A 22,432-nucleotide genomic window follows, 5' to 3' on the forward strand; every position below is an offset into this window, starting at 1 on the left:
TGTTTATACAAAACTGCAAAATTTAGAGGTAGCTGCAGATAATTTTTCATAATTTAATTAACCCAAAGAGATACTGTAATTCACCTAAACTTCTATCAAGTCATTATTCAGAAAACAGTTTTCTAAATCTAAATGTCGCAATGTTCCTACTTGGTTTGAGTTATCAAAGCAAAATATAAATAAATAAAAATAATCACATTCTCAATTTAACTGTGTTCTAAATGAAAATGCAATAGGATTAAACAGGAGAGAGATTTTCATTTTAGTACCTCAATAAACATAAAGAGGGATCGAAATTCCCTACTTCTGCTTTCCCAGTGCATCCTGACTGCCCTTCATGCTCACCACAAGCACTTACTTTGCTGTCAAAAACATATCAAGAATTTTTTAAAATATGTCAAAGCAAAAATAAAACGCACAATCACATTGTGTTTTACAGAAACCTTTTTAACGTGAGAGGTAACCTATGTAAAAATAACCTTTTTTTAAAAAAGAGTTATTTTACAGCAGGCTGTCTTGTGCACTTTTAAACCAGTTATAGAATAAGGAGAACAGGAAAGTTTTGTAAAGAGAACGGGGAGAAAGAGGCCTTGTGGTTCAAAATGAACAGAAGAGGGGGCACTACAGGACACAAGATGCCATCATGAAAGATCACTCAGCATCCCTTTTAACCAGCCAGCCTCGAGAGATGGGAAGACACCGTGTCCCCATCTCTGGCTCAAATCACTGGAAACTAATTACGAGCTGGAACCAAGAAGGGTAAATAAACAAACTCTGGAGTTGATGACAGACAGTACCATCTCTTTAGCTATAATCTAACTGATCTGTCTTGATCTCAATGTAAAATAGAGATAACTCACCTTCTTTTCAAAGTTGTTGAAAGGATTCAAGATAAAGTATGTAGAAATAAATATGTATGTACTGAAATGTCTGCAGAAGTAGTTACCAAAATATTAACAGTGGTTATTTTTGGCTAGCAGATTTATGAGTATATATTTTGCTTTCTTCATGCTTATCTTTATTTTCTACTTTTCATACAATTAGTAACTATTACTCATATAAGTGATGCAGGTAAGTCACTTAGCATGGTGCTGGCATGCACACTGGCTCAAAAATGGTGACTATCATCATTATTAATACAAAAAAATAAAGCAGGATATCTTCTGCCCTTTCTTTTTGTTCCTAGATGCCTCTCTATGGAAGAAAAGTCATAAAATGAAGTTGATTCCAACACACAAGGTCCACAGCAGACTTCCCATTCCTCAGCCAAAGGAAAGGTCACAGCCTAGAGGACTGGATCTTTACATGTTTATGACTTAGTGTTGCAAAGAGCTGCCTAGCCATGGGAAAGCTGAGTTAATGAGATGATTTAGCAAAGCAAATCAAAATGAAAATTGTCCTGGTCGTACAATAAATTAATACATAAAATACCACCCACCTTCCTATTTAATGTGAATTATGAGGTTGCCTTGAAGAATAAGTACTTCCCAATAGAATGCCCAGATCCAACAAAGCAATTAAGATTTGGATTTTTTATGTGTTAATGATTATATAGGATAGGAATCTAGCTTATCTTTATTGTGGTCCTAATGTCTAAATTTATTTTGTTATTGAAATATCTTAACTAATAATCCCAGGCTTCCAGACTTAAAAATAAGGACCTTGGAAAAACCACCACAGAAAGCTGTTTAAGCAAAATTATTATTATTATAATTGCAGGATATTGCAGATAAATGAACTCATATTTACTGTAGAAGAAACTGCACATTTTCAAGAATGCTTTGAATTCAGCTAAATCTGGTAACAAAATGTTACCTAAAATGAGTGTCAATATTCCTTTGATCTCAACTGCAGAGTCAAGTAATCCCTCAGGGAAAAGAGACTGAAGTTTAACGCTTATAAATAAATAATTCAAAGGGCTGGAGCTTTGAAGACGATGAGTTTTTTTGTTGTCTTGAATAGTGCTTCTCGATTTTTAGCAAGACTTTTTCCATTCCCTATCTTCTCTTTTTGCTTGATACACAATCTAATGCTTGGGAACATTTTCAAAGCTTTGGTAGTTTAAAATTTCTTGTAAATTTGATAATCAAACTTCATTTACACTGATTTCCTAGGGAACAAAAAGAAATCCCATCCAGGTTCGAGCGCAACAGTAAAAATTAGCTATGTAACAGTCTTTTTTGCCATAATACTAGATTTTGCATTATTGTTTAAAAATTATCTATCTTTCAAAAAGAATGGCACCTTTAGTCCCTCCTTCTACCTCCTTTTCCCCAAAAAAGATGTTAGCTAAACATCTAGATTTTCACACATTGCAAAAAATGAGGCACCGGAGCTAAAATTCTAATTAAGCTAAAAAGAAAAAGTATATAAATACTTTGATATGGAGTTTCTATCAACACTTTCATATTCTGGATCTGACTGAATACAGTTTTGTGTAAGCAGTAAACTTAGCATTGTTGTCGCCTCCTGATTAAAATAGAGTTTTAAAAATTAAAAAAATAAAGCCATTTATTAAAAGTAGACTAAAAATGAGAGGTGGAGTGGGAAGGAAAAGCAGGAGCTGAGGACACAAGTGTCTAGGCTGCCTCTCAGTTTCCTTTCTGACAGTTTTTAAAGAACGGAATTCCTTCTCTACTTTGTGTTGCCTGAGAACCACTCTGGTTTTGTAAAGTCTATAACAGTAATTACATTTAATCACCCACAAGTACATTTGTTTTAAGCCTATAAATACTGTGTTAGTAATACTAAACTATCTCCATTGGCTTATCTGTAAAATGAAAAATATATTATATACTTCTATTTTTATAAAGTTAACACTGAGGGTAGAGGAAAGGGAACAAGAAGCAGTGCATCATCGCACTTTCTCTGGACACAGTAACCCAACTGGGATTGTGCTCAAGCCACCTGGTCAAGCAGTATCTGAGGAAGAGTCATAGGAGGCGGAGACGATGAAGTTGCCGCTGTTGGAGCGCCCAGCCACCGACTGGGCGGCCTGCTGGCTCAGATTGTTACAGATAAGCACCAGCTGGTTGCTCTGGGCCTCGGACAAGGTGCTGCAGCTCTGATACACACTGAAGTTGGTTTTCCTGCCGGGAATGTTGCCCTTCTCGCACATGGTCTTCACCATCTTGGCCAGCTTGTTCTTGCCGAGGGCCTGGCAGTTGTACCAATGCAGAGCCGCCAAGTTCACAACCGGCTTGATGGACAAGTAGAAAGGGGCATCCTCGTAGCGCATGGCAGGAGGCCGCCGCTGGGCATACTCCTTATAGTCCTGTACGGGGCAGGTCTGCGGGGCGTGCTGGGTGGCGTACACACGGGAGTCCGTCCCTCCTCTCTTGGTTTTGGCATTCAGGTCACCAGCGTCTTGACCCATCCACTCCAAGTACTCCAGCCCCGTTTCTGTTACCCGGAGCCGGATATCACCCCACTTCAAGGTGGATCCATGGAAGCCTGTGCAGTGCCCAAAAGCTTTTGTGTTGTTGAGCCAGACGAGGTTGAGCAGACCCTCAGGGTTATAGCGGCTTAGGAGTCCCCTCTTCCGCAGAATGAGCTCATCAGCAAAGGTGAGCTTCATGGACTTGTGGGGCTTGTTTCCTTTTCCTTTGCAGCGGAGTTCAATTTGCTTCTGTTTCAGGGCCTCTTGGGAACGCTTGAATTCCTTATCCCTGGTGATGCTGTAGCCATACCTGTGTTCTTTTAGGTACCGTTCAAGTCCACACTGGTAATTGGCCAAGCTGTTGGGTTCATATTCAGACCCATCCTTCTGCCTAGCATCCACAAAGAAAGAGGCCAGGTAGGCATCCAGCTCCTTGCAAGGGATGACATAAATCTCTCTTGTTTCCGAAGGGTACTTGGAGATGAGGAACTCTCGGAAATTGCGGAGCGCGGTCTGCGTGCTCCGGATGGTTTTCTCATTCTGCTCCCTGCTGAGCTCAGCTGCTCTTTCATCCTGGTCTGCAACAAATTGGGGAGGGGAGGGACAGAGAGGGTGTTGATAAGTTCAGACAATGCACTTTCTACTCTGAAATAAAGTTTCCTTTTATAATGAAAAGGGAAAGAAGGAATCAATTTTACAGAGATCACTAATAAATGTTATTTACATATCCGTTGCATTATAATAGTCAACTTCAGTTCCACAAATGATATACAAGACAAGAGTACACCCATTACAATCAAAATGAGCTTCTCGTGTCATTGGCACAGTTTAGTGCATGAAGGTTTGTGGAAAGAGTGAGATTAGAGACAGCCTTCATTTTAGGAAAAATGTGAGACAGAAATGTGCTAACTATCCTACCACAGTGTGCAAGGGCCCCATTAGAGCTGACACACTTACTCTGAATCACCTCAATTGTGAAACCAGAGACTGTACTGGTTCCATTTTATTGTGTTAAACTAAACTATTTGAATTTGTTATTTAGCACATCACTAGAGATCTACATTTAAAAAGTACTAAATAGATCATTTACAGCAGTTAATTCAACACATTCTACAGCAATTCAGGTAAACACAGTTTATCAATATTTTGTATGTAATTGCAGGGCAGTTTGTAATAAGTGATGAAAACATCTGGTGTTTTGGAAAGCAATGAGGATAAAACTTCATAGCTATAAAGACTACAATAAAATTTGAATCAGGCTATCATAATCAAGATGTAAGGAAGGGGGTATGTCTTCTGGATAAATCTTTTTATTTTATTAATTTATCATTTGTACTCTGCCACCAAAGACTGCAGGTGCCTCTTGCCATTATGGATCATCCATGCTTAAGCAATGCTGCTCTGGAGTAGCGGTTCTCATACTTTGGTGTGCTTCAGAACCATTCAGAATGCTTGATCAAAACCATATTCCTCAGCGGGAGGCCTAGGAATCTGCGTTTTAACTAGCATCTCCATGCTCAGGATGAGGTTCGAGAACACACTTTGAGAAACAAAGTTCTAGTGCTTATACCTTAGGAAGGAAGCACTACTATAGTTTACTCTTTTTTTTTTTAACAATGATTTAGTTCAACGATATCATTAAATGATTTCCTCTCAGTGACATGTAATTTAAATTTGGGATCTTAACATTAACAATAAAGACATTTTGTCAAAAATCACCACTATTATGTCAGACATGGTCTGTGTAGAACTCAAAAGAGAAATCCTAAACATTAAATTACACAATAGAAAACTAGGCTAAACTACTGATTTTTGAGAGGCAAATATCAAGGTTAATTTAAAACAACAAATTATATTATAAAAATACAATTTCTGATTCTAAAGTATAAGGTAAAAAGTATTTTGTTTATCCTAACTATCTTATTTAGGAAAACTTTAATTTGTAAGGTTGTTCAGTGGAAGTCTTTGTAATAACCACATACAATAATAAAAATAAAATTTCTAATAAACTGAACTTTATTCACAAAATACATTTTGTATTACTCTACACATTTCTAAATGATCACGTTATTTTAAAATGACAGTCCTAAGGTATAACTGCCAAAATTGTCATAACTTTATAAAATGAAAGGAACTAAAATTCAGTAAACTAATTTGATGTTTTTATAGGCACATTTTTGAGATATTTTCAAAATTCAAATATACAAAAGTATATTTTATGCTTCATTAGACAACTTTCGGTTACGCTATTTCCTTCTAGTTGAAATTGTTTATATAAACAATATAGATGTGTATCTTTCCATCAAAAAGATGGAATCCTCAGGTTACATGTAACCTTTCACCATGCTGGCTTTCTTGACTGTTTACATGTAAAGCCAAAGGGGCTGGGACATCTGCTTATTTTGGCTACTTGTTCAAATATCTAGCATAGTCGTTTTCAAACTTTAAACAAAAACTCTCTAAGAAATAAACAGCTTCAGGGAAAAAATGTCCAGTTTCTCAACTTTCACATGGAATCTTTTCTAAAACATATTTGTCTAAGAAGCTTGAGCTTGTACACGTTGCCATTTCAAGTCTATTGTGTTACATACTCTAGAGAGTAAAAGATTTTAAGGAGCCAAACAAAATTTATAAATTGATGATTAACTCCATAGGGTTTCCTCTTCCCCTCTGTCTTATACATATTCTGATATAAGTGAAATTTGCCATTAGAAACAAGGTATTTGGGCCTGAATTACAGTATCTGAATTCAGGATTTTTGAAAGAGTATAGGTTAATGAGGGTAATTATTTTAACTAGAACTACAATATTCTGCAGGACTTCAAGATAATGTAGAAGCTTAAAATTTTATTAATTCCTTCAGATTTGGCATGCTTTTGTTCACAAGATGCTTAACAACTATTATCAAATCCTATGAAATACTGATTCTAGTTGCAGTCAGTCCTCATCTTCATTTTATAATATAGTCAATATTTTCTATCTCCTGTTAACAAAAGTAAACTGATTGAAACTTATGTTGAAAACCTTTGGGCATCAATTTAAAAATGAGGGATATAATATGAGTTTTTTCAAAGTTCTTTTAAGAGGTACATGAGTAAAAGAATTTAAGTCTGTCGGACTTGATCAAGCAGCGTTAGTCAGCGTACTGTAAGCAGAACCGGTGAAGGAGATCACAGAAGGGTCCAGAGTGCAGGCTTGTCATTCAATCTGTGAGTTTTCTGAGTGAGGCAGCCAGCTCTCCCACTTCTGCATCGCATCCATCCATACTTGAAGCACCATGCTAACACACTCACAGTTGACCAACACACTAGCCCTGCTTCAACATCCTCAGCCCAGCCTTGTTTTCAAGCCTTTTTCTCCTTTCTTCTTGACCTCAATCTTAGTTAAGAGCCTGTGATAGTGTGACTTATAATAAGAAATATATTTGGTTTTTGTCCTTATTTGGGTTACTGGCACAGCTCCTAAAACCTTGGAATTTCCCGTGATGAGGGTGATAAAGGTGTCTTTTGTTATATGTTAATGAGATGACTTGCAAAGCACTTAAGGATGGGACTTCACTGATTGCGGGTGAAGCCAACAGGTGTGATTACAGAGTTGGAACTTTCCGTCCTGCTCCCTTCGTCTACTTCCAGGGAGGGAAGAGGGATAGGAGATAGAGTTTAATCACCAATGGCCAACGACTTAATCAACCGTGTCTATGTCATGAAGCCTCCAGAAAAACCCAACAGAACAGGGTTCAGAGAGCTTCCAGGTTGGTGAACACATGGAGATTTGGGGAGAGTGGCTTGCTCAGAGAGGGCATGGAAGCTCTGTGCCTTTCCCCACACCTTGCCCTTATGATCTCTTCCATCTGCCTGTTCTTGAGTTATATTCTTTCATAACAAACTGGTAATCTAGTAAGTAAAATGTTTGAGTTCTGTGAGTGAGCCCCTCTAGCACACTCTAGCACATTAATCTAATCTAAGGTCGGGGTCATTGAAACCTCCAATCGATAGTCAGTTGGTCAGAAGTACAGGTGATAACCAGGACTTGCGATTGACATCTTAAGTGGGATTGGTGGGACAGCCTTGAAGGACTGAACTCTTAACCTACGGAATCTGATGTTATCTCTACATAGATAGTGTCAGAATTGAGCTGAACTGTAAGACACTCAGTTAGCGTCACAGAATTTCTTGGTGGTGTGGAACCCGCTTCCCCAACATCAGAATTAAGTGTAGAACTGTAGAGCCATTCCATCTGCAGAAAATAACACGAAAGAAAAATGTCACAGTATCATATCCTTTCCTAACAGCCTGGAATGTGCCACAAAAGGAGGCTGGGAGGGTAGAGAAACCTTCACTCATTTTGCATAAATAGGGGGAAGTAAATGGCTTTAAAGTCAAGTAATAGTAATAAGTTTTTCAGCTAATTATAAAATCAAATAAAACCAGGGAAGATTGATAATATAAAACTGTTACAACTGCATTTATCTCTAGTTTTAGAAATTTTTCTGATCCACTTCCTTTTAAAAACTTTTTGTTAGATATAACATACCTACAATAAAGTAGACTAGATCTTAAGTGCATGCAATTAACTTTCACAAGTTGAATATACTGCCCAGATCAAGAAAAAGAACATCACTAGCATCCCAGAAGCCTTCTTCATGACCCCTCTTCCAGTTATCCCCGCCCACCAAGAGTAACACCTGTCCTGACTTGAAACAGCATAGATTTGTTTGGCCTATTATTATAACTTATATGAATAAGATTTCAGAGGAGGAACTCTTTTGTGTCTGGCTTCTTTTGCTCAACATTATATTTGTAAATTTCACGCATATTGTTGTGTAGTTGTAGATAATTTATCCTCATTGCTGTGTAACATTCCATTGTGTCAATATATCACAATTTATTTTTCCATTCTATTGGACATTTGGGTAATTTTCAGTTTTGGAGTATTTCCAATAAAATTGTCATGAACACTCTAGTAGGTGTCTTTTGATGCTCAGGCAGATGCATTTCTGTTGGGTGTATACTTAGAAATAAAATTGCCAGGTCATAGGAAATCATATGTTCAGCTTTAATACATATTAACAATCAATTTTCCAAAGTGGTTGCACAAATCTACTTTCTCCACCATGAGTGTGAGGGTTCTAGTTGCTCCATATCTTCGGCAACACTAAGTATTGCTAGTCTTCTTTATTTTAGCCATTTTGGTGGGTGTGTAATGATACTGCATTGTGGTTTTAAATTTTCATTTCCCTGATGACTAATGAAGCTGAACATGCCTTCATATGTTTATTGGCCATTTGTATATTCTCTTTTGTTAAACGCCCATTGCAGTCATTTTCTAGTGGACTGTCTGCCCTTTTCTTACTGTTTGTAGGAGGTTTCTAACATATTCTGTATACGAGTCTTTGTCAGATAAATGTATTGCAAATATCTTCTCCCGGTCTGTGGCTTGCCCTTTCACTTTCTTAATGGTGTCTTTTAATGAACAAAGAGTTCTTAATCCTAATATAGTCCAATTATCAATTTTTTTCCTTTATGGTTGACGCTTTTTGCATCCTGTTTAAGAAATCTTGCATACTCCAAGGTCATGGAGGATCTATTTCTCCCAAAATTTTTACTGTTTTAGTCTTCACATTTTGATATGCCATCCACCGTAACATTCATCAACATGTTCTAAGATAGAAATTAAGATTAATTTTTTTCAATATGGACCATGATCCATTTGATTTTAATTAATAAAATTAGAATAGCAATACAGCATATGGTACAGTATCTAAAAGCTACAAATGGGTATAGCGTAAAAGTAAGCCACCCTCCCATCTCATCTGTCACCATGTTTCCCTCTGCATGGCAACCAAAGCTACCAATTTATTGGGTATAAATTTCAGGATTTTCTAAGCATATACACTTATTCTTTACCTTTCAAAAAGAGGGAGGAACATACTATACATCCTATTCTGCGCTCTGCTTTTTGCCATTAACAATGTATTAGAGATAGCTCCACATCATTACACATATAGTTGCTTCAATCTTTCTAATAGCTGTAAGGTATTTTATATGTCTACACCATAATGCATTTATCTAATTCCCTACTGATGGACATTTGCATTATTTCCATCCTGTTGCTATTATAAATAATGCGGCATTGGATATCCTTTTATACATGATATTTCACTTTTAAAACTGAATGGGGGTAAAATTCCAAAGCCCTAGAAAACTGAATGAAGAAGACAATGTGGCAGACAAAAGTTTGCAAGTACAAATTATTTTTTTTCTAAGCAGATCAGGTATTTAACAATTGGAAATCAAGTTTTCCAGATGGTGAATGAGAGGACATCAGAAATATGTTTCCTATGGCTCCCACGAACCTAACGCATCCAACAGCCTAACCAATATATGTGCCCAGACCTAAAGGGCAACTTAGGCTCTTCCACCTCGTCAGTGCCTCCACCACCTGCCTACCTGCCCAAGCCTGAAATCTGAGCACGATCCTTGATACCTGCTCTCTCTCTTCTACAGCTAGTCCATCAAGTCCTGCTGAGCCACCTCATTCATCCATGATTCAAGAACACTTAATGAGTAACTAAAACATGGTAGGAATTAAGGAGGCCAAGTCTATAGGGATGAGCATAATAGAAACAGTCCTTGCTCTTGTGGAATTTACCATAGAGTGAGTGAAAACAGACAATAACACAAATAAGTAAATATTAGACAAACAGATACAAATGCTATGAAAAAAAACCCAGAATATTGTAAGAGAGAATAAGTGACCCATTTAAGGATGCATGTTCCAGGAAGGACTCTCTAAGACCTTTTAGATGAGACCTGAAAAGAAGAAGCTAGTCATACAAATTGTAGAAAGATGAAGAATAGAGAACAGCACATGAGGAGTTCCCACAATGGAAACTAAGTTTGAGAAACTGAAAGAATATCAGTGTGCCTGGAGTGAAGAGATCAAAAGGGAGATGTATGAGGAGAGGTTTGAAAGCCCCCTGGAGCCAGATCACACCAGGCCTTGTGGGCCTAATGAATGAGTTTGTATTTTTCCCTAAGAAAACCAGTTGGTCGGAAAACCATATGGTCAGATTTGCACTATTCTGTTATGATAGAAACCTACATACAGGTTTATATCTACCTATTTCCTCCCATGCTAAGAAAATCTTCAACAGACTCTACCCTGTATAAATAGGGCTGAGTTCACATCTGGATGACCTGGTGCAAAACATTCCCAGACAGTGAAACGATCCATAATCTGAACTACCTCAGTGGAAGCAGAAGGTCGGAGCCAAGAGAGAACAAGAGAATATCCAAGTCAACCACCAGCTCATCTTCACCCCCGCCTCCCCCAACCCACAAAAAGAAGGAAAGGCATTAGAGTTTGGAAAAACCGTGTGATAGAGGTTTGAGCTAATCTTATCTAGATTTTAAAGGATCAGGAGACACAAGCTGATAAACGGATTACACTCTTATCCTGCTATATTTATGTCATTCCATCTCACCTCTCTGTTGAGTTGAAACCTCCTTGATGAGAAAGGAATGCTTAGACACAGCCTCAGTAAAGTTTTTAAGCAGACAACTTTCCTATACTTTTTTGTATATTCTCTCTGCCCCACCGATTACATTATTTTTCATGTATTTGGCATCTGTGAATCCTGAGTACCCAGCATATGTTCCAGCACACCAGAGCTACCCAAAGAATGTATGAAGATTGACTGAATAAATATATGAACTGTCAAAAAAATTTTCAATCCACAGATCCTCCACATATATTTTGAATGACTGAACATCCCAAGCTTTGCCCTGTATGATAGGAAAGGGAGGACTTCTGGACGTGCATGTCTTTCAAAAACACATTTTAAAAATGTTTGCCTTTCCCCCAGAGCTTTAAATTATATTAGTTCCCTTCTATCCACACTGTACACTGCTGGGCTACTATTTTAGGGGTCCTTGCTGTCACTGCATCACTAGAATGTTTTAGTTATACCTAGAGAGGGTGGATAAACTCTCCATGTAAGTTTGAGTGACTATGGTTCTTTGAATGGTCACATTTCTTGCTGGTACCATCCACAAGAGTCATAACACTTATCACTTAAACTTACTGTAAGCTTCTCAAAAGGAGAAGCCATGGGGAAAGGTGGGGTGGGGGACGGGCACAAAGGGTGAAGGGGTGCACCTACAACACGACTGACAAACAACAATGTACAACTGAAATTTCACAAGGTTGTAACCTATCATTAACTCCATAAAAATTAAATTTAAAAAAAAAGGAGAAGCCATCCTATGAAACCCAGTACAGTGAAACGGGCCTTCAACAAATGAGGTCCAACAGGTAGAAAGGTTTTAGGTTAATAACTTCCAAGAGCTCTGTGACGTGAAAGGGACCCCAGACAGAGCCTCAGCACTGACTCAGGAACTCTTCCTGAGAGCCTGAGTCAAGTCTTTAAGCAGACAGCTTTTCTGTACTTATTTACATAGTCTCCATGCCCCATTAATCCAATTATTTCCTCCCTTGTTAGGAGATGGCATGGAAAAACACATAATTAGTGCAGTATCTTGTGTGCTCATTTAATTTGAGGAGATTTATGTTAGATTTAAATTCAGATCCATTTCCTTCTATTGCTGTAGCACTCAATTTAACAAAAAATAAACTTAGCTATCACATCCCTTTTGTGATTTTATTAAACCAATACATCGGAAGCAGTAAGAAACATTTCTTGATGTGTAACTTCATTATTTTCATTTAAGAAGAGAATTTTGTCTCTTCCCTTGACAGAGAAAAGAAATGACGTTCAAATTCTCTTTATAAACCAGTGAATAAGTCCATGAGCTTATTAAATAAGAATGTATTTTAAATTTGAAAATTAAAAAAGAAAGTAAAAAAGAAATCTGGTGAGAGGATTTACATTCATGAGGCTGCAGTTGGAATTAATATTTAATCCACATTTATGAGTGCCCACTGTGCCCCCTAGCATTTCAAGAAGACCTATGGGGTGTAGTCAAAGGCAAGTCCCTGATGGTTATGTAGATCACATCATAGCTAGAACAGATGACTAACAGACATAAAACTAATTAAAGAGACCATACATGGCACTGTGTAATTAGGCATTGAGTTTGTGGCATGGGCTCTAGGTCCTACAGGAATTCAGGAAGCTGGGAGAGAGAGAGAGAGAAAGTCAAACAGAGCTCGAGCTGTGTTGGAGCTCTATTCCAAGCGGGAATGGGGACTTGGGTTAGGTACTAAAGGATGGGTACCATTTGGTTAAACAGAACAGGAGGGTAGGGCATTCCAGGAAGAAACTGCATGAGCACAGGGGAAGAGATGGGAAGGAGTCTGGCTTGTGCTCACGAGGACTGTAAAACACCGATCTTGATTTGAAGTGGATGCAAGATTGGAGTGGGGAATAAAGTTAGACCAGTGGGATGGCCATGTCTATAATTACTTATAGTAATTATACACACACCAAGGAGAGGAGACTGAATGTGCTAAGTGCAAAGTACCCCCAAATGCCAAATATCTGAAGAGGCTGCTTTTTACAAAAATAAATCAACACCCCATTTCTCCACCCCTGACATTCTTTATTCCCCTGTTATTTTCTTCCACACACGTAGCACCATCTGACACACTACATATTTACTTGGGAACTTGTTTAGCATCTGACTCTGCCCAGTGGGCTGTGAGTTCCATGACAGCCAGGACTTCACTGCTTTATTCCCAGGGTCTGGAAGAGCACTTGAGAAGTAGTAACAGTCATTAAACATTTGTTGACTGAATTAACACCAAAGCTGAAAGGAAAGTTACTGAGATAACTCTGTATGTGTAATTACACAATCCACTTTAGACTATACGGACTACATTTAGAAAGAACTAAAAAAAAAAAAAATTTAAGTGGCATAAAATTAAGTTCTGGGACTCACAATCAGAATCTCATAGTCACCTTATCCTTTGTTAAGGCTCTTCAGAGAGTCAGTTGCAGTCAGGGCAGGTGACGTGGACATCCACAATAATGGTATGAAGTACCTATGAGGCCAGTGGAAGCTTTTCCCAGGGCTAATTCCTCAGGAAATACGGACCTATCAGCCATCACACAAACTACTACAAGACAATGTCTTTATATTATTATTAGGATATGGAAAAAACAAATAATACTTTAACAAAAGTCCATGCTAAAATGAATATATCCATGAAATCAAGGGATAGCTCCCTCTCCTCAATGTGACCTGCACTTAAAAAGAGATGATACTTCCCACAACTAGAAGGACCTGCAACTAAGATATACAACTATGTACGGGGCGGGGGGGGGGAGGGGAATTGGGAAATAAAGCAGGAAAAAAAAAAAAAAGATTGGCAACAGTTGTTAGCTCAGGGGCCAATCTTAAAAAAAAAAAAAAAAAAGAGATGATACTGACATTACAGTGCTGCCAATTAGTAACTACTTCTTCCATACATGTATTCATTTCGAAGAAATTTTCCTATAACTCTATGTTCAAGGAAAACGATCTTGGTATTTTTTTTAAAATATGCCCTGGTTGGTAATCTTAGGAAATAGGCCAACTTCAATTTTATTTTTCAGGGGTTCAAAAATGCTATTTCCCAATATTCATGTTTCAGTTTTGAAAAGAGCAGTGGCTCCAAACCCCTGCAATTTATGGAAAAAAACAGTGAGGTATATTTACTTGAAACGTGGAAAACAAATTAAGATAACCTTATAACTACCATGAAATGTATTAAAAAGTCAGTATCGTCTTTCTCTTTAAAACACCCAAAGCCTTGCACATTTTTACGCTTTCTCCTAGAACTTTAAAATGAAGGCAATTTTCTAGGATTGTTAACATCACTAATTGAAGCCAGACTTGTATGCTATGATAGCTATCTGACCAGTAAATTATTTTTATGCTTGGTTAATCTTTTCGAATAGTGGGAGTAAAACACATTTCTTACATACATACTCAGGAGCATGAAAATTTAGAACAATAGTACTAGTTAGTCCAGCATGGGGTTTTTTTAGTATTTTTCACTGAAGCAGAAATCACTTAAATAAATATTAGTCACCTGTTCCTTTCTCCCAGTAGTATGTTATGTGACTCTACAGCTTCTGCAAAATTTTCTCCTTAATAAAAATTTCTCTGTTTATTTTAGAAATAAAATAGAGCACAAAAACCACCAGTGTTTATTAAACAAAGTGCAGGCAAAAAAATCCCTGTCTTTCACACGCATATTCACTGTTGTCTCTATATATGAATTAAATCAGGCCAAGGAGCTGTGTGTTTTGGAAGGTGGGTAAGATATTGCTTGTATAAAGGAGACTAGGCACTGACCTTGCAGATCCTCACAATAAGGAATTAATTTGTGGCGAACTGGATGCAAGAGTCTGCATTTTTAACGCGCTCTCGATGATTCTAGTATAGGTGTGATCCAACAGGCCACGCTTTGAGAAACAGCGCCCTACCTCTCCCTTTCCCCAGAAGGCCTAGAAAATCACCTTCCTCCTCCCAACAAGCCTCAGCCCAAGCCCGGCCTCAGTTACAGCACTTGCTCCCCTGCTGGGATGGCAGATTTTCTGTTCTGAAAATTTTTATTTCCTAGGCAAAATAGTTGCTTCATAAATTAAAAAAAAAAATGTTTAAGTGACATCTGCTTCAGTGAAAAATACTATAAAAAATTATACTGGACTAACTGGTATTATTATTCAACAAAATAATGAATGACTTCAAGAATTACTTTCATCTGAAACTCACTGGATTCAGACGACTTCTTTTGTAACTTCTCTGAAGTTATTAAATTCAACACTGTTTCCTTAATTGCCAAAACACAATTTTTCAAGTCTAATCCTCCTTGGTCCCTTTCAGGGCACTTGACATAGATAGCGTAGTGAATGGTTAACGGCTCCAGCTTTGCCAATAAGAATGCCTGGGTTCAAATCCCAGCTCTGCCACTTAACCAGCCATCTGAATCTGTGTAAGTTTTTTAACTTAAGCCTCAATTTCTTCAACTATAAAATGGGTATAATAATTGTACCTACCTCTTAAGAGTTGTACAAGAGTTGAACAAGATAGGAAAGCAAACCACTAGCTCAGTGTTGGGCACACAAACCACCTAGGTTCAACTCTTTAAACATATATCACTGCTTAGAGATGTGTTCCAACCCACTAAATCAAAGTCTTCCTACTTCACCTGGGTCCCTCCTCCACTGCTGCTTTAATTTGTAGCAAATATTTGCTAATTCTTCCAAGCTGGATCTATGAAGGCCACCAATGTTAGGCATTTGTGCATAACTGAACATATCCTGTCATGGACATAGGTAAACAACTGGAGTTAATATCTGTATCTAAAACAATTATTAGGAGACTTTCCATTCCACATGACCCAGCAACCTGCAATTTGACAAGCATACTGTGTCACTATAAGAAGAGACATCATGTGACTGTATGAATTCAGTACAGTACTAAACAAAGGTGAAATCATGGAATTCTCTAAGAAAGCTGCTTTTTTGAAGAAAATGAGGGTTTCTCCTCAATTACTGCTTCCACTCAAAAGAGATATGGCATCCCAGGTGTGACCTGACAAGCCTTAAGGGCAGCCCCGATAGCTAGGGACAGCTTCAGCCTAGCCACATTTGCTCAGAAGGGAGTAAATTCAAACAGGGTTCACATACAATGGAGATGCAACATTTGGCAACAACTAAGAAGACACAAATAAGCAAAAAGGAGACCAGATGATGGGAGTGAATAAAAACAAGATGAAGCTTCTCAAATCTCAAACTTAATTTCAAGTCACACAAAAGAAATTAAGCATTGCAAAGGAGAAAGAAAAGTAGAACAAGAAAATAAATATTGTACTATATTAATCACAATAAGGAGCACTTTCATCTTGGCCAAAATATATTCTTAAATCAACTTTAGAATGTGGCTGCATTTTCAGGCTTAGCAGCATGAAACCCATGACTGTAATTAATGTAATAAATCATGTTGTGGAATTTTCTACAGAATCTGACGGTACTCACTGATATACTGCTTATTAGAGACTGCAGAGATTTCTCCCCCACTTTTTTATTACACTGCCAGAGACACTGAATCAAGAGTGCCTTCTGATGTGTCTGAAATATCTGCTGCAGGTGTAATACATAAAATATATGCTGAGCTGCTGCCATCAGACTTTGATACACAAAACATCATATATGAGTTCCAAAAAGAACCTTATCTTTTAATTCTCACTTTTCTTGACTTAGGGTAGTTATAGAAAATACATAGGTTCATTACAGAGTGACATTTACATTTTCCACAGTTTCAATCATGGAGTCACAGCTTTGTACACATGGCTCCCCTTTTCCGTTTATTCTGTGATGGCTCCCTTAGTATATAGTGTAGAATACTGTTAAATAGGCATTATTTTATCAATCTATACATGTTCTTTCATTGCTTTCAACATCTGACTCAAGTAAAATTTTATTGAATATTAAATCATTTTCAAAAGTAAAAATTAGTCCTTGTACAGTTCAGGAATTCAGCCACGACTGTATTTCATCTCAGTAAGTTTACATACCCTTAAATATGCTTTGCACAAATATCTTCTAATTTAGAAATCAGAAGTTTAAAAAAGCAGATGGTTTAAAAGGTAACTATTCACATGAAGAAAAGGTTATTTTATGTATATTTCCCCTAATAACTTTATTAGTTTTATCATAAAAGTAATTATTTGTTTAATATAAAATTTTTCCCCAGAAAATGAAAGTATAAAGAAGAAAACAAAACTGCCCATAAATCCATCATCCTAAGATAGCCACTGGATACATTTTGGTGTATATCTTGCCAATTAAAAATTTTAATGAAAAATACTACTCTTTAAACACCAAGAGTCTAGTCCATTCTATCTTAACTATACACTTGAATTTTCTTTTGTGACATTTTATTTTTCTCTGGAAATACTGCTTTGTCTTATGTTCAAGAAGAAAACTATTGTTAATACAGTAATGGTGGATAAGTTACTATTCTTGACATATTCCTTTTGATCATCTGAAATTACATATTTTAAGGATTGAATAAGAATTTGGCATTCAGGCCGGCCCCGTGGCCAAGTGGTTAAGTTCTCGCGCTCCACTTCTGGTGGCCCAGGGTTCGGATCCTGGGCGCGGACATGGCACCGCTCGTTAGGCCATGCTGAGGGGGCGTCCCACATGCCACAACTAGAAGGACTCACAACTAAAATAAACAACTATGTACCAGGGGACTTCGGGGAGAAAAAAAAAAAAAGCAGGGAAAAAAAAGAATTTGGTATTGGATTTATTATCCATTGGTGACACAGAAATTTCTCTCTTAGCTATTAAGAATTCCCTATGTGCACTCATGCTCCCATTCAAACTGTTCTGAGTAGCTGAGTGAGTTTTCTCAAAAGAAGGCAGAGAAAATTAAAGTTCTCTCTTTCTCCTTTCTAGAAATTTTAGCATCTGCATATTTGCTTCAACATTCAACAAAAATATATTCAGCACCTCAACACAGTAGACACTGTTTTAGGCACATCTGTACATGTCGTGTTAAACATGAATTTTCATCCCCTCCTTGTGGAAACAATTAGAAAACAAAAGCAGATGGAGATTGAGACTAGAAAAGGAAGAGTAAAAGTAGAAGTTTTGGCAATGTAGTTTTTGGAGAAATAAAACTGAGAGAAAGTTGGTCCAGGTCCTAAAAGAGGACTTTTAAGTGTAAAGAGGGAGCATCTGAACGGAGCCAGAGAAGCATCACCGTGGCAAGTGGGCCTAGTGTTAAGAGCATGAACTTGGGAACCAGACGGCCTAGGTCAGAATCCCAACTCACCCACCTCTTACTGTGTGACCTCCAGCAAGTCCAAGCTTTCTTTGCCTTAGTTCCTTCATCTGTAAAATGGAGTTAATTATAGTCCTAACTTCATAGAGTTATGAGAACGGAGTAACCAGAAGTAATTAGTGAGTTAATAAGCACTCTATAAGTATTGGCTATTATTATTGCTATTTTGCATGTAGCAATCAAAGAGAGCTAACAGCAGACCCTGCCTACTGAAGAGCAGTTTAGGAGTAAAATAATCTTCACCATTTGTTCACAGTTCATCAGTATGTCGGTCAGAACTGAGTATCCGGAAAGCACTTTTCTTGAGTTTGCTAAAATTCTATGGTTTCAATGACTGAGAACAAACTCAAGTACAATATATGAGGTAATGGCTGATGAATTTAAGAGATGAAATGCTACACCACAACAGAAATAGTTACAACAAACTTTTGATTAGAAACCATTTCTTCTTTTAAACTTACATTCAGTTTACAGGACTGCAGATCTTAATTAGGAAGGATCAAAATGCGAAGGCATCTTTTACTGAAAACGCAAAATACAGTCAAAAACACAAAGGAATTATTAATCAACTTGAAACAAAAGATGTATGGCACATAAAGCAAAGGAAAACAGATAACGCATAAAAATGGAAATGCATAAAACACTAATAAATTGCCTCCTTCTTTTCAGAGTTATGCTATTAATATTCATTACATTCTGTCCATGAAGTAATAACCTAATGGGTAGGAGAATGCTAATTTCTCTAATTGGGTCAGTGGATAATAAAACATATTTTTGAAAAGTTCATTATAAAATAAGAATTAACGTATTTTTCTGTATGGATTAGTTTTCTATTACCCATTTATAAACATGGGCAAAACAGGAAAATAAAGCTTTTTTTCTTAACAATGGAATGGCTGTTTCCATTACATGTAATAATAACTTAGCAGCAGCAATTATAACTGTATAAAGGTGTTAAAAAGCTAGTGACCTGTAACATAAATCTTAATATACTCTAGAGACAAAAAACATTATGTAAAATATAATTTCAGGCATTATTTTTAAGGAATATGTACTTATATTCATTGAACAAAACACTAAAGTCAAATTCACAGAAATAGCATATTTTAGGATTATAAGGACTCTATTTTTCCTGCTGAAATGAAAGGTGAAAAATTAAGTAATACTTAAGTTATTTAAAAAAAAAAGTTCACGGAGGAGTGACATCAACAAAATGACTGAATAAGACATCCCTCACTCGTATCCTCACCTCAACAATAATTTGACATCCCTCCATGTACACAAGTGCCTTTGTGGGAACTTTAGGACTGGGTCAAAGACTGTGAAGCCCCAGTACAGTCCAAGACCAAGGACAGCCATTTTGAGAAGGCAGGCTCCCACCCAGCAGCTGACTCACCAACCACAGTCCTGACTACAGATCCAGAACCAGCTCCACAGCCCTGAAGACTCAGCTATACCCCATTTGGCTTTGGTTCTGTCACCAGCACCACACGCCAAGGGATCAAGAGAAGTCATGCCCACCCCTGCATCGGGTAATAGGCCTACAGACCTTGGTTCAGGCTGTGGACCCTGAAGCACCTCCAGCTCCTCTTGGCTGTGGCCCAGGTGCCCCTGGAGGTAAGCTTGCCAAACTCGGTCAGACTGTAGATTCTGAGGGCTCTGTTATTGGGTTCCAGCCTGTCCCAGCCTTAGTCCATGCTAAGTCAGGCTGACAAAGGCACCCGACAGGAGACACTCCTGTCTGCAACCCTGGACTTCTGAAAGGGTCCTATACCCAGCTCTAGCCCCCTCAGAGCCGCAGTCTGCCAGCAGTCCTGCAGGTCCAAGGACCCACTGGGTGAGCCTCCTGTTGGCAACCCCAGAGATCCCGAAAGGGTCCTATACTTGGCTCCAGCCCCTCACAACCGCAGTCCAGGAGCAGGCCTGCTGCCATAGGGACCAAGCCAGAGATACTCCTGTTGAGGCCCCTGGAGATCCTAAAAGGGCCCTATACCCAGCTCTGGCCCCCTCACAGCCACAGTCTGCCAGCAGTCCTGAGGGTGCAGGATCCCAGCAGGAGATACTCCCATCTGCAAACCAGGAGATTCAAAAAGGGCCCGATACTCAGCTACAGTCCCTCCCACCTGCTGTTGTGAACAGTCGTGCTGGCACAGGGACCCAGCAGGAGACACTTCTGTCTATGCCCTATACTCGGCTCCAGCCCCTCAGCCACAGTCCATGAGTAGTACTACTTGTCCAGGGAACCAGTGGGAGACACTCCTATCTGTGCCCCCAGAGATCCTGAAGTAGCCCATACTCAGCCCTAGCACCTCTAGCCATGGACAGGGAGCAGCCTAGCCCACCCAGGGACCTGGTGGGAGACACACCCATCTATGCCTCCAGAGCCAGGTTGCAGACCTCAGTCTTGTCTGTGGAACCTCAAACAGCCCTAGGGATCAGTTATAGCCCTTCCTGACCATGGTCCAGGGCCAATCCTGCCCACCTGGGACCAATCCAGTGACAAGGCAGGAGCCCTCCCAGGGACCTGGTGGGAGCCACAAATTTCTGCACATCTGGTTAACACAGCTGCTGTCTGAGGACCCAACTGTGGATCCTGAAGCAGACCTTTTCCCAGCACCACCCTACCAAACAAGGTACTGGAGGCAGTCCCACCCACCCAGGAACCAGACAAGATCCACACCCACCCAAGTCACTGGGAATAAGCCTGCCATCTGCAACTCCACTACAGTCCCAGGGATAGCCTCATAACTGGCTCCAGCCCAGCATGACTGGTTCTGGGGGTAATCCCGTTGGCCCAGGGAACAAGACTAGGTCTATACCTACTGAAACCAGTCTATAAAGACTGGAAGAGGTGTGAGCTCCTTCAAATGCACAGACACCAGTGTAAGGCTACATGAAATCACAAACAATGAAGCAAATACAACACCATCAAAGGAAACTACTAAACTCTACTAACTGACCCCAAAGAAATGGAGATCTAGAATTTGCCTGACAAAGAATTCAAAATAATCATCTTAAAGAAACTCAATGAAATGTAAGAGAACACACACAACTAAATGAAACCAGGAAAACAAAGCATTAACAAAATGAAAAGTTTAGTAAAAAAAGAGAAACCATAAAAAAAGAACCAAACAGAAATCCTGGAGCTGAAGAATACAATGACAGAACTGAAAAATTCAATAGAGAGCTTCAAAACATACTTGATCATGCATAAGAAAGAATCAGTGACCTTGACAGACCATTTGATATTAGTCAGTTAGAGGAACAAAGAGAAAACAGAATGAAAGAGTGAAGAAAGTCTATGTGAATTATGGAATACCATCAAGCAAACAACAATTGCATTGTGGGAGGCCCAGAAGAAGAGAGAGAGAAAGGGGCAGAAAGCTTATCTAAAGAAATGATAGCTAAGGTGCCAGCCTGGTGGCACAGCGGTTAAGTGTGCGCGTTCTGCTTCTCAGGTGGCCTGGGGTTCACCGGTTTGGATCCCGGGTGCGGACATGGCACCACTTGGCACACCATGCTGTGGTAGGCGTCCCACATATAAAGTAGAGGAAGATGGGCATGGATGTTAGCTCAGGGCCAGTCTTCCTCAGCAAAAGGAGGAGGACTGGCAGTAGTTAGCTCAGGGCTAATCTTCCTCAAAAAAGAAAAAAAAAAGAAAGAAAGAAATGATAGCTGAAAATTTCCCAAATCTTGGGAGAGATATGGATATCCAAGTACAGGAAGCTCAAAAGACTCCAAGTAATATCAACCCAAAGATTACTCCAACACACATTACAATCAAAATGTTAAAAGTCAAAGACAAAGAGGGAATTTTGAAAGCAGCAAGAGAAAAACTATCTTTAACAGCTCTCAGCTGATGCTGATAGTCCAGGAACCACGCACGGAGTAATGAGGGCCTAGAGCACACAAGGGCTGCACCCAAGGTGGAGGCCACTCGGTCGGCTGGAACCTCAGAGACGCTCTGGGCTTAGGGACAACTGGTGAGAGAGGGTGGCAATGAGAAGGAGAGCTGAACCCAAAAGACTCATGAAAGATCTGTAGCAACTGTACCAGCCAGTGCCTCGCTAATCTGCCCAGTGCCCCACACTCACCTCTTTCCATAAAAAAATCAGACAAAACTTTGCTGAGGAAATTAAACCCATCATGTGGGAGGGCCAAGGCCTCTCATGTGGGTGCTGGTTTCTGAGACTTGTCTTTGGAGGCCTGCTAACCAACCACCAGTTCCCCACCCACTCTCTGTTTTGGG

At 38.9% G+C, this 22,432-nt stretch overlaps 1 protein-coding gene across 5 annotated transcripts in view; it reads right to left on the reverse strand.

The window, feature by feature from the left end:
- The window catches only part of KIAA1958 (KIAA1958 ortholog), a 149,714-nt gene that overhangs the window by 39,780 nt on the left and 87,502 nt on the right, over nucleotides 1-22,432 (reverse strand). For 2 of the 5 annotated variants that reach the window (XR_011506285.1, XR_011506286.1), the window contains exon 3: nucleotides 2,908-3,957. The exons of 2 other annotated variants lie outside the window; for them this stretch is intronic. Coding sequence is in view for 1 of the 3 variants with exons in the window: in XM_070518969.1 (XP_070375070.1) it covers nucleotides 2,912-3,957 (1,046 nt within the window). In the remaining 2 variants the exon portion in view is untranslated. Of the gene's footprint in view, nucleotides 1-1,695; nucleotides 3,958-22,432 lie in introns of those variants that run through there. One more of the 5 variants, XM_070518969.1, reaches the window with a different exon arrangement.

The sequence above is a fragment of the Equus asinus genome, chromosome 10 (genome assembly GCF_041296235.1).
Source record: "Equus asinus isolate D_3611 breed Donkey chromosome 10, EquAss-T2T_v2, whole genome shotgun sequence".
Lineage (NCBI taxonomy): Eukaryota > Metazoa > Chordata > Mammalia > Perissodactyla > Equidae > Equus > Equus asinus.